This window comes from Parus major, chromosome 2 (genome assembly GCF_001522545.3).
Source record: "Parus major isolate Abel chromosome 2, Parus_major1.1, whole genome shotgun sequence".
NCBI classification, from domain to species: Eukaryota; Metazoa; Chordata; class Aves; order Passeriformes; family Paridae; genus Parus; species Parus major.
The window spans coordinates 112,325,281-112,341,304 of NC_031769.1; the positions used below are offsets into that span (position 1 = coordinate 112,325,281).

The following is a 16,024-nucleotide window of genomic DNA, read 5'->3' on the forward strand; positions in this document are numbered from 1 at the left end:
CAAAATGCCCTTATAGATATCCAGCTAAGCAGAATGACTCATGCAACACAAAATGTCTGGTTCAAGTTGTGTCCCTAGTCTAAACTCACCTGTCAGCCTCTCAGTATAGAAGTACAGTGAAAATTTACTCAGCTTAATGAGTAGATATGTCAAAAAAGATGACCAACTGTAGCTGCCAGTGGTTCTAGTTGAAGTGGAGCTCCTCCCTCCTGCAGAAAGTAAGCCATTTCACTAGCTGGGTTGTATAAGCTGCTGCTGCCAACCTTGAAAATGTCTTCTTGTGTGCTCCTTAATTAAATGCTTTTTTTGCTTTTCATTTTTTAGGCTTTTAAAATTTATTTATTTATTTTAAATGGAATTGTGGTTGTGCAAATCAACCTTAGAGTACATCATTCTGCTGCAGTCCTGTTTGGCTATTTTTTAGTTTTAGCACTTAGCGGAGTGTATTTTACAGCATAAATTGTGTCTTATAAGGAGACATTTCTTCCTGTATTCTGATCAGTGTTCCAAATAATTAACTCCTAGTGAAGGCAAAATACCTGAGCTGAAGCAGTGCACTATTGCACTTCAGCTGAAGCATTATTGGAAAATCTGTAAGAACACAATAAGATAAATTCTTACCAAATCTGACTTTATTTCAACCTTCACTGTCTTGAAACATAACATTTTCTTATCAGTTTCAGAACTGATATATGCAGTATTAAAATAATCAGAATACTGTTTTCCATAGCTTCATTCAGACAAATAAATGGTAGCCAGAGATTGTTCCATTATTCAATATGGCAGCTATATTAAGATTACATCATCAAAGAATTTATTTTATTTTGTTGACAAGTATTCCCTGAGACTGCTATGTAGTTTTTCAGTAAAAGTCTACCAAAACTGTTTCCCTGAGGCTAATTAGTTGAATGTTTTTACCCTGTGTTCCAGTGAAAGCAAGACAATCATTAAGATAGTTATTTTAGTCACTTAAAAGGTTGTCATTACAGTATCTATATTTAGATTGGATTAAAATGGAAAGATTGGTGCTCTATTTACAAGCACAAAGACTATCAATATGGTTGTCAGAAATAATTTATTGTTTATAAAACAAAAATATTTTAAAATATTTTAAAAATATTTAAAAGTTTTCATTTCAAGGCTACTTCTCCTGAAGAATACCTGATTTTTTGGTGGTTTTTTGAGTGACCTAAAGACTTTCATTTTACTAAAAATGCCTCATTTTGTTAGTAGTTATTTTTTGCTCAGTATAAATGTGGCTGTTGTAGTATATATGCATTGTGAGATATAAAACTTGTCATAGAAAAGCAAATAATATGTCAATTTATGATAAAACTTTAGCACATGCTTTGGACCTTATTATGGTATAGATTACAGTGCTGTAAATCAGGAGACTTTTCTCTGATTTTCACAGTTTTGCCTTGGTTTGAAACTAGTCTATAAGATCAAACTGAGTTGCATCTTCTTTCAGTTTAGCTATTTTGGGCCAAAAAAGGTCTGTACCAAATTTATACCTCTTAGTAAGGACTTTTCTTAAATATCTTAAATGTGAAATGTCATTAGCTTCATGCTCAAGAAAGGACGGACTGACAGACCACCTCCTTCTAAGAGAAGTTCTCTTGCACCAAAATGATAAGAGATTTGAAATTACATTGGAGAGTTTTGGGAATACTTGCAAGCAGAGCTATGCTAACTTAATCTGACAGTACTGGAGTCTTTGTGGAATTTAGTGATAACAGCTTGAATCCATTTAAATCCAGTGATTTTTGGCACAACATGCTGCCGTTGGTTTCTCATAAATCCTCTTTCTGCACCTTTCAAAATGTAGATCATATTTTTACTAGTCACAGGAAAAGTTTTACATCCATCTCTTTTTTTCTTCCAGATTGCTGTCAAAATGAGTGAAACACCTTCAAGTAGTTACTCGGTGAATCATCCAAACTCCTCCGAGAGTGAACAGAGTTTATCCACGCGCCATTTCAATGTTACTGAACCAGTTGTGGCAAAACGCATTTGTTTCTATAAAAGCGGAGATCCCCAGTTTAATGGAATCAAAATGGTGGTTAATAGCAGGTCTTACAAGACATTTGATGCCTTGCTGGATAGTTTATCCAAACGGGTCCCGCTGCCTTTTGGAGTAAGGAATATTAGTACACCCAGAGGGAGACACAGCATCACCAATCTGGAGGATCTGGAAGATGGAAAATCCTATATTTGCTCCCATCAGAGGAAAATGAAGCCCATCAATCTGGAGCAAGCCAGCAAAAAGCCGCTGCCCTGGCAGATCAGCAGGCCTGTCAGTGCTCGTCGTCGAGCTGTGCAATTAGCAAGGCAGAATGAAGATGGCTTTGGCCATCGAGAAAGCAGAATAACAACTCCCAAAAAGATGCTTGTTTTCAAAAATGGGGATGTAAGACATAGGCGCACCATAGTTTTGGGGAAGAAAAATACACAAACATTTGAAGCCTTTCTGGATTATATGAGTGAGTTAATGCAATATCCAGTTGCAAAACTCTATACCACTGATGGCAGAAAGGTGAGAATATGGATGAGTACTGACTTTTATTATTTCTTCTAGATTATTTTAAATTTAAAAAAAAAATATCCACTGTGAGCTTGAAATATGGTCCTGATGTATATATGGTCCAGATGTGCTAAATTTAATGTGTTTACTTTCTATTTTTTTTCCCCCTTTAGAAGGGCTACTAGCTTGAAGGAAATAGATTGGAATTTTGGGAACAGAGAGAAGCTAGTGAAGACACATATACATTTAATTTTAAGCAAAAAGAACAAAACACTTCATTCTCTTACTCAAGCCTCTTTCAGGCATGCTCCCTATTTTATACTTTTATCCATTTGAACAGAATTTTCCTTTAGTCTTAATGCTGTTTATCTGTGATTTTTAATGTTGTAGAACATGGTAAGTAGCATCAAATGCCCACACATATTTTTATCATTGCACAAAGACAGAGTGGTTTGCCATTTATAACTTGAAACTCTGACACCTTAGTCCCTATTATAGTTTTCAAACCATGGACCAGGTTCTGTACCTCTAAACTCAGATGGTGCAGCAGTAATGATCCAGATTTTAATCTTGCATGCTGCTTTTATAATTTTTATCTCCGTTTTTTCTGTCTGTTGTTTAACCACAGAAAAATACATATGGTTACACATAGCAGATATCTAAAGAGAATTCCATGCAGAACTCCAAGAGTGCAAGGGAAAACTCCTGTTTACCCTTCACATGTTGAAATTAAGTTGAGAACCTGTCCATATTCACTGCCACAATTTAGTAAAGTGCAGTTTATAAACATTATCTTGTACTATATTTTGGAACATACATTCCAAACTGTCAGACAAGGCTCTGAGCACCTTGATCCAGTCAGATCTGCTTTGAGTAGAGGGTTGAACTACATGACCTCCAGAGATCTTTTCCAAAGTGTAATGCTCTGTGGTAGTGTCCTATTCCTTTGTGGAAGTATGAGTCAACAACTTGTGCTGTATTCTGAATTTTTCCTCCAAGTATGTCTCCATATGTATACCTACCTCCAAATGCATATTCATATTTCATGACTATGAGCAGTCAATGTGCAATGATGAAACAAAATAACATATGTAAACAATTAAATTTTAAGAAAATTTTGATCTGGATCCAAGTTGTTTCTTGAAGTAATTATCCAAAATATTTATATAGCAAGATACATCCTTACAGAAGTAGGAATTGCCTTAAAGGAATTGAAAAATTAATTCTGTGCTGTGATACATATTTAATAGTCTGCTGCAAATGAATGTAGAGACTAAGAAGTGAAGATATAAAGCTTGGAAGGAATAAATCTCTCACATTATTTTTTGGTGGTTACTAAGGCAGAGAATTTAATGTTACTTCTTTTTCCAGGTTCCTAATCTTCAGGCCCTGATATTGTGCTCTGGAGCTGTAGTTGCAGCGGGGAGGGAGCCTTTTAAACCAAGCAATTATGAATCTCTAGGGTATTTGCGGCCTGCTAAATTGCTTGGAATCGGAAATCGTGTGTACCCAAAAGCAAATACCAAGTCAGAAAGTGAAAAGAGTAAGTTCTTTAAATTAATTTGTATTTTATTAATTTATCTCTCTTAGCATAAGGCATAAACAGTGACAATCTTACTGGGATCAAGGATATTCATAAAGGCCGGTTGAAACTGTTTATATCTGCTGTGACTCCTCTATAAGCTTATGAAAGATCAGAGTGTTAATTTTCTTTTTAAAATGCAAGTTTCTGGTAAGTACTCAGCTAGTATGCATATTTTGTTTCTGACAGACTTACTCAGAACACAGATAAAAATCTTTGAGTATAGTTCATTTTAATTCACTTGATTGCCATTGTTATGATTTTTTTTGGTGTCAGAATTAATAAAAACAGTGGTAAAGGTAAAACCTCAGGCGACTTTAGGGTCTCATTGCATTGCTTGGGCAAAACTTTGGTTCAGTTTTCAGAACTTAACCAGTGGAGGTTTGGCTTGTCCTGATTCACTCTTCTCTTGTTGCATGCTCCCCATAAATAGGACAACTAGTATAGCATCCATCCACTCACAAATTCATCATATTTTTTAAGCTGATTTTGCCTGAACAGAGTGTTGTCCGTTCCTACATCCTCATGGCTGTTATATACATTTTTTTAATAAGTTTGGGAAAAGATACACAAATACATACTTTCTCTTTGATTGCTCAAGAAGTTGCTCCACATCCGTGTGGAGTGGCCAGTGGATGATCAAGAACATGAGGAGCTCTTGGAGAGAGGCCAGTCTAGATGAATAGCCTGAGGTAGAGGAAATCAAATGCTGCACTTCCAGAGCTTTAGGTCCTGTGGGAATTCCTGACATCAGAGCATCTTGTAGGGCTGAGGTACTATCTGCAGGAACTTCCTTAAACCAGAGGTTTAAGTCCCAGCTGTTCTTGCTACAGCTTCATGCTGTACTGGAGAACCCACGGAACAGTTTAATTGTTACTGTACTGGGACTTTCCACAGTAACCCTGACAGTGTTGTGGAGTACATTAATATATGACATTTGATTTCCATTTGCTTGAGGGAGTTCCATTCACATTTCTTGCACTTTATTATCTCCCCACCAAGCTATTAAGTTTAAGTTTTTATAGCCTTAATGTACTTTGACTTGCACAGCTTGAGACCTGTTTGCAGAGCATAACATAATGAGTCAAGGGAGAATAAATGTGAACATTTTGAGAATGAAAGTTCTGCAGAAACAAAAATCCTACTCTGATTTTTCTTTGAGACAGAGACTGAACCTTGCAATCGTAGAAAACCTGAGCTGCTGAACCTGATTATCTACTGTTTCTAATTCTTAGTTAACAGCAATCACAGAAAGAGTGAGGAAAAAACAACCCTCTTTTTGTCTTTAGCCTGAGAATATAAAAAATGTCAGGTGCAGGAGACATAATTGATGATATGAAAACATGGGAAATGAAATTTCTTTGCATCTTTGTTCTAATTCCATTTCCCAAGACAGAGAAGGTGAGATACTTTGGGAAGCATAAGTTCTGTCTGTGATAGAAAAGTTTGTAGTAACTTGTTTCTTATTCAGTTCATGGTAAGGCATCTGCTTGAGAAACTTGCAAGACTATTTGCCTGAGGTTACAGATGTGTCTCTGTAATGATAATATATTACTGTAAAAGTCTTGACGTGAGACCACTTAAAAAAACAAACTCTAATTCGAGAAATGTAGATCAGTTAATATTACATGTGTTAAAATGCTTTTCGTAAGGAAAACTTATCTATTAAATGGTGAATTATATATATTTAGATATCAGTGGCTGTTGTTCATACCTTTGTGTGGCTGTACCTGCACTGTCTCCCTTGCACATGTAGAAGATCTTGGAAATCAGCAAACTTTATTCTTATCTCATGTTCTTTTAGTTCTCAACTCTTCAGCAACAATTATGAGAGAGAGAGATGAGAGAAACTTTTTTAAAAGACCCAAGTTATTGCAGAGTAATGAAAACATAGTGTGGGAGTATATATCGTGTATGCTAACCCATTTTGGGCCACACTAAAAAAAATCAATTAAAAAAATCAAAACTGGCTATGCTGAGTTTCGCACCATTGTTTACACCACAGATACATAAGTCATATGTCATAGAGTACAGATAAATGTGTTTCAGCATGTCATGATTTAAGTTCAGATTTTACAAGGAGTTCAAGAACTTCATTGTTTACTTCTTTATAGAAGGTCAGTCCAGAGGATTGGATATGAATCCTTTCCTCATGTGTCAGTGACATTACAAAGAGTAATTGCTCATGCACTGTTTATTGTTAGATTAAGCCCAAGGACATATATATTCACCTTGACTGACATGTTTTAGTACTAACTGTAAGAACTAATAGGAAATGATATATTAATGATCACTAAAGCATGAAGAGGAGGTGCAGCTGGTAGCTTGGCACCCAAACAAGTGAGTGCCTGTGAATCCCTTGAAAAGCTAAAGGCAACCTCGGCTCTCAACTAAGTATAAAATGAGATCATCTACTACTTTTTTAGGCTTTGGAGCTTCAAATAAGGCTACAGTTCTGGCATTAGAAAGAAATTGTAAAATAAAATTAAGTTAACAAGTATTTAAACGCTTAATTCTTTATTAAGACTTTTATTTCTTTCTCTGAAAACTTCATAGATGAATAGCAAGATTACCCATGGGTTTTTTCTGTATTTTTAATGCAAAAATAACAACAACAAAGTATGTATAATAACACATTTCATTATTATCTTTAATACTAATTTTTCTCCTTTCTTCTTTTCTGTTCCTTTGTTGCCTGTCTGCTGTCTAATCATCTGGATCCTTATCCATGGTATTTGTCTGCTCTACTTTCTGTCTACTGAATGCATCTGTATTTCAATGTAATTATTGGTAGTGACAGCTGAAATGGACTCTAGTTCAAGATCTCAGATATTCTCAGTTTCTTCTGATAAAGGATCCAGCAATGATAACAACTCAAATGATAACAACTCAGAGTCTTCCTATGTTCTTGACAGCCATAATGGGATAGAAGGAAATCGGTCAGTTATTGGTGAAGACTTATCTGTGGCACAGTATCAAGATGACATTGAGAAATCTGTTCATGTTAATCAAGATGGCAGTATCACAGTGGAAATGAAAGTTCGATTCAAAATTAAAGAGGAAGAAACCATTAAATGGACAACCACTGTAAGTCGTGCTGGCCTTTCTAATGACAAAAATATCTCCATTTGCAGTTCTTCTGCAATGAATGTGGAAGACTGCTCATCCAATGCAAATTCATCAGGGTGTGTAAATCCAAAAAATACTCCATTTTTGAAGAGCTGCAATAAAGAAGAGGAAGACTCGGTACAGCAATCCAATGAGGAAGTGTCAGACAAAGAATCAGAATCTGATTCGAAAACTTCTGATTGTAATGTCTCTGAGAAGAACAATTCTACAGATTTAGATGCAGGCAATGTACCAGAGGAAAATACCAAGCCTCGATTTTATAGGCCTCCCACCCCTGGGCCAAGGCGTGTTAGACAAAAGAAAGCAGTAGTTGAAAGTGTCACCTTGGTGTCTGAGAAAGAGGTTCAAGAGAAGACAATACGACAGTTTTCCTACAGTGAGGAAATAGAGAATGGAGAAAAAACATCTGAGTATTGCATGGTAGCTCATTCAAGCAGAAAAAAATCGAGTGTCAGTAACCCAAACTTTAATGAGATGAGTGACAATGGTTTATTAAAGCTTTCTTCAGAAAATATAAAAGAAGAAATGCTTTTTAAAGTAAGCCACAAAAGTAGTGAGTTAATAGAAACCACAAATAGGAAGACGTTAGAAGCGCCTGATGAGGATGCATTAGTACAGAATATGTTGGAGAAATCAGCTGTGGGACAAGGTGCATATAGTAGTTTAGTCTCAACTTCCAAAGCTAACATCAATGGTTTCATGCCATCATCAAAAACTTACCAGACATTTAGGCCAGGTACAGCAGATCACATCCAAAAGTCATGTGATATTAAACAAATAAAAAGATCAGTAAGTTCTTTCATTACATACTCTGAATTATGTCAATCAAAAGAAGAATTAAAATGCCAAGCTGCTGATTTAATAGCTATTTCTCAGGATTCAGGGCATTCACCCTGTACTGGACATAGCCAGATGAAGATGATGACACCTCCATGTAGTAACAGTCCTACTGAGAACATAAATACAACAACTGGATGCATTCCTACTGTTACTGAAATTGAGAATCAAATCTGCACCACGACTGAATCAGTGATGACAACACTCATTGACAACAGCGAATCTGCATCATCCATCACCAAAAAGAAGAAGAAGAAAAGAAAATCACCTAGCTTGCTAGAGCAAGGTACACATGAAAATCAAAAGCATAGGGAAATTTCAGGGGTAGTTAAAAGTGAAGGGTTGCAAATCACACAGGATTCCGCAACAGAGGCTATGGGTAAATATTCTGAAATGGCTCAGGAAAAAGGATCTGAATATTTTGCAAAAAACAGTGATGGGTCTGCCAATTCAGACAAAACTATATATCCTGAAGATGAGTTCTATCATGAGGATTCAGTGGAACAAAATGGATCATCGTCGTCTAATAAGAAAAAAAGAAGTAATAACAAGAAGTTAGCCAAGGTAAAATTGAAGTCAGGCAAAAAAAACAGTATCATTTCATCTGCAAAGAGTGAAGATGGTCTAATGACAGCTGATTCAAACAATGAAGCTGAACACAGTCAGGATACACTTAGTACTGAGAAAGAAGGTGCACATCTTATAACCAGTACTTTCAAACAGACACCTAACTCATCAGTGACTTCAAAGCCATTTTCAGAAGTGCCAAAAAGTCTCGGCTTTGAAAAAGAAAAGGAAAAAAATCGTTCAGAACATTTGCTATCAAAGAAGGAGAAAAAGCAAAAGGCGAAGAAGAAAAATCTAGGTAAAGTTGTAAATAAGCTAAATATGTCAGAGAGTGCCATTACACTAGAGTCTCTAAACCAGGAGGGTTTTCAAGAGGAGACTGTTGAACATTCACGTGAAAATTATGTCCAAACTTGGTTGAAAAATTCGTTATCAAATTCTGTCTTACCCCCTATAAAGAGAAAAGAAGGGACTGTAGAGAACAGCAGTGTGTGTTCTTTTCCCAAAGAAAATACTGGTGCTTCTATAGAAAAAGAAGCTAGATTTATCACAAATAATGTGCATGTAACTGGAAAAAACCATCTACTTGAAGATAATTTAACAAAAAAACCATTAAAGCCTATTGGTAAATTGAGAATTTCAGAAGACTCAGCCAAAGATCCAGATGAAAGACAAACTGACTCTTTGATTCATTCTAACACATCTATAGTAGAAGAAGCTAAGTATTCACTAAAGTCAGAATTTCGTCAGGAGAGTAAGCTACATTTGTTTCATGAAGCACATGACAAGGATAAAAAGATGGCAGAAGTTGACATTCAAATTAACAACCTATGTAAAAGAAAAAGATCTGAAGTTGCTGTTCAGGCTGATTGCACAATTGTTAGTGAGAAAATTGGAATTGAGGTTCAGAATAACTGCATGTCTAACATTTTGCTGCATGAACTACAATCAGTTTTGCTTGGTCTGCAGAAAGGACATAGTGGATGCATTGGAAAGTCCTGCAGCTTTTCGGATCTTTCTCCTGCAGCTTTTGGTTCTTCCTCCAATGCCCTCCTTGCTTGGCTACTTTTACTGAATCTGAGAGAGAGTTTGATTGGGACAATCACAGATGATATGCAAAAGAATTCCTGTAGCTGTTCTGAAATACTGACACAGTTAAAATGTCTGAAACAAACTGCAGCTATAGAACAAGCTGATGAGCTGAAGGCTGTCTTCTCACATCTCCAAGAATCAACAGAAAATAAGGTATTACACTTTCGGAAGGAACTTGAAAAGCAGGACTGCACATGGGAGAATATGCCCATCTCTGAAATTCCTAATGATACACGTTTGCATGAACATGAAGAATCAGTTGAGCCTTGCATTGCAATGGATGGTGTCAATTCTGAAGAAGCTCTAAAATTAACTGGGGAACCAGAAAGCTGTTTTGATATAGAGAGGGAAATTTGTAAAGAAACAGAGGCTTTAGACATGACTGCTCCCACAACCCAACTAGATGGTCAATATGCCAATACTAATTCAAATATCTGTAGCCTTCCATCAGCTTTAGAGACACCAGAAAGAAATGAAGAAATACCTGATAGCCTATATGAAAAAACTCAAGATACATCATTCATTAATGAAGAGTCAGAATCTTCAGTAGAACCTAACTCCACAGTTCATAGTGTAACTTCTAATGATAACAATTGTATCTTAGATCAGGATACTTCTGAGTTAGAAGGTGAAAAAGACACTGTACCTGTTACTACTGATAAAACTGAAGCTGGGAATGTTGATCCAAATTCAGCAGATACTGACAAAGCCCCAAAAAACCAACTTACACTAGATACTGAAACCTCTGTAGAATATAATAATGAGGATTATTCTGTACAGGGTGACAAGGAAGATGAAGAAATATCTGAGGAAACCTCTGAGAGGTTATCTACAGTCTCTCCATTATCATTTCGTTATGAATCAAAGCAAATTACAGAATGTGACATGACTGAAGGAGAACAGAAACTGCAAGTAGAAGAACTGGAGGATAAAATGTGTTCTGACACCTCTCAATTAAAAAAATGCTTAAAAAGTCCTGCTACTTCAGATTGGTCAGATTACAGACCAGATACTGAAGAGAGTGACTATAACTTTAGAGCATCCAGTGACTTGACCAATGAAAGTGGGGAGGAAGCACTTGAAAAACATTATAATACTGGCTATGTAAAGAGAACTATTGAAAGACTCTATGGCAAGACAGAAGCTTCATTTAAACCTGACTTTCACAAAGGATTTCCTTATACGTCGAAAGTATTTCAAGTGGATACTGAAGGATTCCACTCTGCAGTGGGGGAAAAAATAATTTATTTTTCTCAAGAATCTATGTCTTGTTCTGCAGAGAAATTGTCGCGTTCTTCATTACCATCACAGGAATATCCAATAAAAGTAAACAAAGATGACCCTATATCAAGAAGAGAAAATACTCCTTCACCAACACCACAGTCTGCCCTTAACAGAGAAGAGACAAGTTATACTAATGACTGTTTAGAGGAATCTCCAAATCAACATTGTCAACCTAGCATTCAGACTGGTGAAGATGAAGGAATATTGATAGATAAAGGTAAATGGCTTCTGAAAGAAAATCATTTGATAAGAAGGTCACCACCTGAACAGATTGGAATGTATGGTAATTTGGATACAACATCAATTGAAAGTGATGAAGTTCCATACTCTCACTTTGGCAATCTGGATCAGTACCCCACCCTTGATGAGATCCCTTCTTCAGAACTTGAAGACATGGTAAAACCCCCTGAAAAATTTTGCAGCTACTTCAATATGCCTCATAATAGTGATTCAGACCCCTTTCAGGATGAGTCAAATACAAAAGGCAAACCTATTCGCAGTGGTAAGATCCTTCCTGCACCAAACAAAGACATGACCAATCCATCAACCATGGCAGGTTCTACTTCCACACAGGCTGACACCAATTTTCCAGCCTTCTCATCTGTGGAATTTAGATTGCCTGATAACAAGGTGCATCCATTGGAAAAGCCTTCAAATGCTGTACCCATCCAGTCTCAGCCAACTAATGCTAGTAACGTGGATAGAAGTGCTCCTCATGAAGAAGATTCTCTGGATAGGCTCCATGCGATATGTGGCCAACACTGTCCAATACTGATGGTAACAGTAATACCAATTAATGAGGAGCAGAGAGGATATGCCTACCAAAAGGCATCTGATATTGAGAACCAGATGGGTCCATATATGTTGGCCAAAAAGAGCAAACATTTAGGATGGCCAGGTCAAGACCTGAGAGACAAAAATAATCATGTCACTTTGAAAAATAACTCTATCAATAAGATTGCAAATAATATCTTTAATAGGTTTTACGCTGATAACACCTTAGATTTTATTAGTAACTTTGGAATACTTGCATCTTCAACTTTGAAGGACACAAATATTTTAGGGAAGTTACACATTTCAGAGGATATGAATGCAAACCCCATGGAAACCAGAAATTGTCAAAATGGTATATCCAAACACGTACCCAGTGATCTAGTCACAGGCACAAATACTGAGCTACCCAATGGAAAGAAAAAAATATGTCAAACCTTAAGAATAAATCTAATTTATATTGTTGAAGAAAAATTTTCTCCTATGTTGGCAGATCCATCAGAAACCTGTCATTCTGAAACATTTCTGAAGTGTGACACTTCCTCAAATAGCATTGAACATAAAGCCTCTGAAAATCTGAAAAACAAAAATGCCTTTCCTATAGAAGAAGAAGACAAAGAAGAAGTAGTTTGCTCTTCTACAGTGAACAGCGGAAATATTAATGATGAGAATGACTTATAATAAAGATCTTGGAATTTCCATCACATTAGATTAGTAAAAACATCTTCAGAAAAAAAAAATCACATAATAAACTGCTGAACGGTTCAACCAATAAAACTCCCAGTGTGAATAACTAGATAAAATAAGTCACAATTGTATATCAGTGCTAAAATACAAATATTAATTACATTTTTATGGGAAACACCACATGAAGAAAAGTTTTTCTTCTAAGGCAATGATTTCTCAGATAGGAAGCAGTTTTTCCCTGAAAGATTATCTGTTAAGAGGTAGTTGTATACCAATCATCTAATTTTAGAGAAATGATGGCTGCTTGTTTCAACAGAGAACCAAAATTTGAAATACCTGCCCAAACTCTAAGAAGATTTTTGTATTCCATGACAGTTGAGAAGGAGCTTGAAAACTGCCTTTTAGTAGAAATGCTTTTCCCAGAAGAAAGTCAACTGATATATTTAATTTGAAGTGAAAAGTAGGAAATAATATTCAAATGCTGTAATGCAATAACAAGTAGGAAACAGAGGTCATGTTAGTTTTTTATAGATGAAAATTATAAAATTGCTGTTTGAAATTTTAAAGGTCAGCTGCTGAACATGTATGTGAGTAAAGAGATTTTCCATGTAGGATCATCCAGACACCAAGTAAAGCTGGCCTCTTTAACTCAGAGGACACTAGAAAAGGGGCATATTTAGGAACTGAGAACAGAGACTCTTTGTCAATGGACTTCCTGACTGCTCTTGCCATATTTCCTTCTGATGCAGCACCACTTACTCTTAAAAGTGTTCTATGTATACTGAAAGTTTTAGTTGTGTGTTCTAACTTAATCTCTGTCTGTACTTTAAAGATTGTATTTGTGGTTTTGTGTTTTGGTTTTTTCTGTGCATATGTGGGCTTTTTTGTTTAGGTGTTATTTTTTTTTTTTGTAAATATGTTGTATTTTGAGAATCTAAGGCATATGCAATATGTTCCAGGATTTTTCAGTCTGCTCTTAGAGTTATTTTGGATACCTGTTTACAACATTTTTTTAATACTGCATCTATGTAGTAAGTACCTATATATGGTTTACAATTTTCAGTAAATGATATAACACATGAAATTGGAAAATATTTAATGAATATTGTGATTAGGGAGAGTGTTTCAGTTTTTTTGGTTAGCTTTTAATTCTAATTACTACACAGTACCTCTCTTCAATGTCAATGAAGTCAGAGATATACCTGAAAAAAGAAGGTGCCACTTTTCAGGTAGGGAATGAGAACTTGGCTGTTCTGTACTTTTGAAGACTGTCTTGAATAACTAGCATGTACATGCTGTGATAATCCCTGGGTCATGATCCTATGATTATCCAGACTGGGGACCTAATAAAAGGCTGATGCAAATTCCTCTTGGGCCAGAGGCTTTGGTTGTGTCTGTGTGGGACAGAGGGCACGTGGAAGGGAAGTGGAAGTTGGATGTGAAGCAAAAGGGGTTTATAGCACAGGTAGGAAACGAGAAGCACTCATTTTTTTCAGAAGTCCAGTGGTTGATATATTCCCCCAAAATGAATGTTATATTTCTGTTGTTTGAAGCGGTGTATTCTATGTAATAAACTCAAGTTATAACTCTAAAGCAAGATGTATTTTCTAATATATTTCACAACAAATAGCTGTGTATTATTTCCTCTGCTGCCATTGTTTTTGATGTTCCTCTGTCTATCTCCACTTCTTTTGGTGTCCTTCTTGACATGTTTTAGGACTGCTCCAAGTGAACACTCTCAATGGTATTTTTTTCATTCCTTTAAATGTCAATACAGAAATAAAACCTTTGTTTGAAAAATACAGCTCAAAATAATTTGAATCCATCTGAATATCATATAGCACTCTGTGCTGTAAATAATGTCTAATTTATAGGCAAATTAACAGCTGTATATGTCTCCATCACTCACAGCCTTTCTGCTGGTTTCACTGCACTCTGTGCTGCATCCACAAAACCTCAGGGTTTCCAGATCTAGGTTCAGAAATCTTTAATCAGATCCTTATTGTTGAGTTACTGAGAGTTACTGAGCAAACTAAGCCCTGGAAACATGAGATGTGAGGTACTCCCTCAGGTTGCAATTAGTAGAGACCACAGCAAGTGGTGGAATGAATATTAACTGAAAGACTTGGTTTTGATTTCTGTACGTTAACTGAAAGAGAAGGAATAAAATGTCACCTCAGAGCAGGACAAAAGGTTGACAGTGAGATGTATCATACTGTCATAGGGTTTATATATTCATTAGTAGCACAGGGAAGATCAGAGAACTGTGGAATCATTTAGGTTAGAAAAGACCTCTGAGTCCAACCATTGACCCAGAATTGCAAAGTCCACTATTAAACCATGTCCCCAGGTGCCATATCTACACATCTTTTAAATACCTTCAGGTTGGTGACTCAACTGCTTCCCTGGACAGCCACCAATGTTTGACAACCCTTTCAGTGAAGTAATTTTTCCTGTCATCCAGTCTGAAATCCAATCTGAAATCCAATTGCACCCTCCCTGGTGAAACTTGAAGCAAAGACAGAGAATATCAGGTGTCTGAAATGCACAGATAAAATTGTTTTCATAGTTAAGATCGGAGAAGGCTGAAGTGAGAACCTCACAATGCTACAGCAACATACTGATTGACCGAGGCAAAAACACTGTGAGGTGCTGAGCTGCTTTAATAAGATAGAAAAGCATTCAGCAAACATTTTGGGATTTATAGAGAATATATCATACATCTGGAAAGAATTCAATTTTTTTATTGCCATAATTTAAAAAGAAACAGCCAGCATAACATAGATCACAGTCCCAGGAACTCCCAGTTTATCTTGTTTAGCAGCTTGCTAGAAGGAAACTACACAATTAGGTAAGCAATTCCCTTTATTTACTAAATCTCATTTTAAATCTTTTTCACTGTAGTCATTACAGCTTCCACCAGACAGATGTTCTAGAGCTTGAGTCCCATTTCTGATGTCTGTCTTGAATGTTTTCTAGTTTCCATACTCAGCCTACTCATGGTTAGTTTATATACATGTCCTAAAGCCATCACTGTAATTTTCTCTTTTTCCTCCTTGGTATCTATCAACAAAATCAGACATTTTCTCAACTTTTTCTCCTACATAAATATTTTCTTCATTTCCTCTAATCATCATGGCTGTAGTCTCTGAAATGCATAAGGCATATTTATCTTAATTCTAAGGATGTCAGAAGACCATTGTTCAATGCATTGTTCAGTGTATCACTATTAAACGAGCACCTTAACTTTTATAGCACTAATAATGTCAAATATCATTAATCTAATCACAGTGTTGATCTACTCTAAGAGTTAAGGGGAATAGTCAATGCAGTTTTCTCACATTGTGTCACAGATTAGCCCCAGTCAGAACTAAGCCCCACACAGCTGCTTGCTTACTTCCCCACCAGTGGGATTTGAGATAATAAAAGAGAGAGGACTCATGGATTGAAGTAAAGTTTAGTAAGTAAAGCAAAAGGTGCACACACAAGCAGAGCAAAACAAGGAATTCAATCATCAGCTAATTGCAGCTGTGGCAAAAGCAGATTACAGC

At 36.2% G+C, this 16,024-nt stretch overlaps 1 protein-coding gene across 1 annotated transcript; it reads left to right on the forward strand.

The window, feature by feature from the left end:
• The first annotated feature begins 1,891 nt into the window (after positions 1-1,891).
• Positions 1,892-14,210, forward strand: RP1 (RP1 axonemal microtubule associated). Its single transcript, XM_033519417.1, has 3 exons — positions 1,892-2,536; positions 3,896-4,067; positions 6,901-14,210. Exons 1-3 carry the CDS (start codon positions 1,898-1,900, stop codon positions 12,465-12,467), a joined length of 6,378 nt encoding a protein of 2,125 aa, XP_033375308.1. The 5' UTR covers positions 1,892-1,897; the 3' UTR covers positions 12,468-14,210.
• The last annotated feature ends 1,814 nt before the right edge of the window (positions 14,211-16,024 follow it).

Excerpts from the sequence above, each read along its gene's own strand:
- RP1 (XM_033519417.1), top strand. The coding sequence starts at position 1,898 with ATGAGTGAAACACCTTCAAGTAGTTACTCGGTGAATCATCCAAACTCC. Across the intron at positions 2,537-3,895 it reads ATACCACTGATGGCAGAAAG|GTTCCTAATCTTCAGGCCCT; the intron begins GTGAGAATATGG and ends TTCTTTTTCCAG. Across the intron at positions 4,068-6,900 it reads CAAGTCAGAAAGTGAAAAGA|TGACAGCTGAAATGGACTCT; the intron begins GTAAGTTCTTTA and ends AATTATTGGTAG.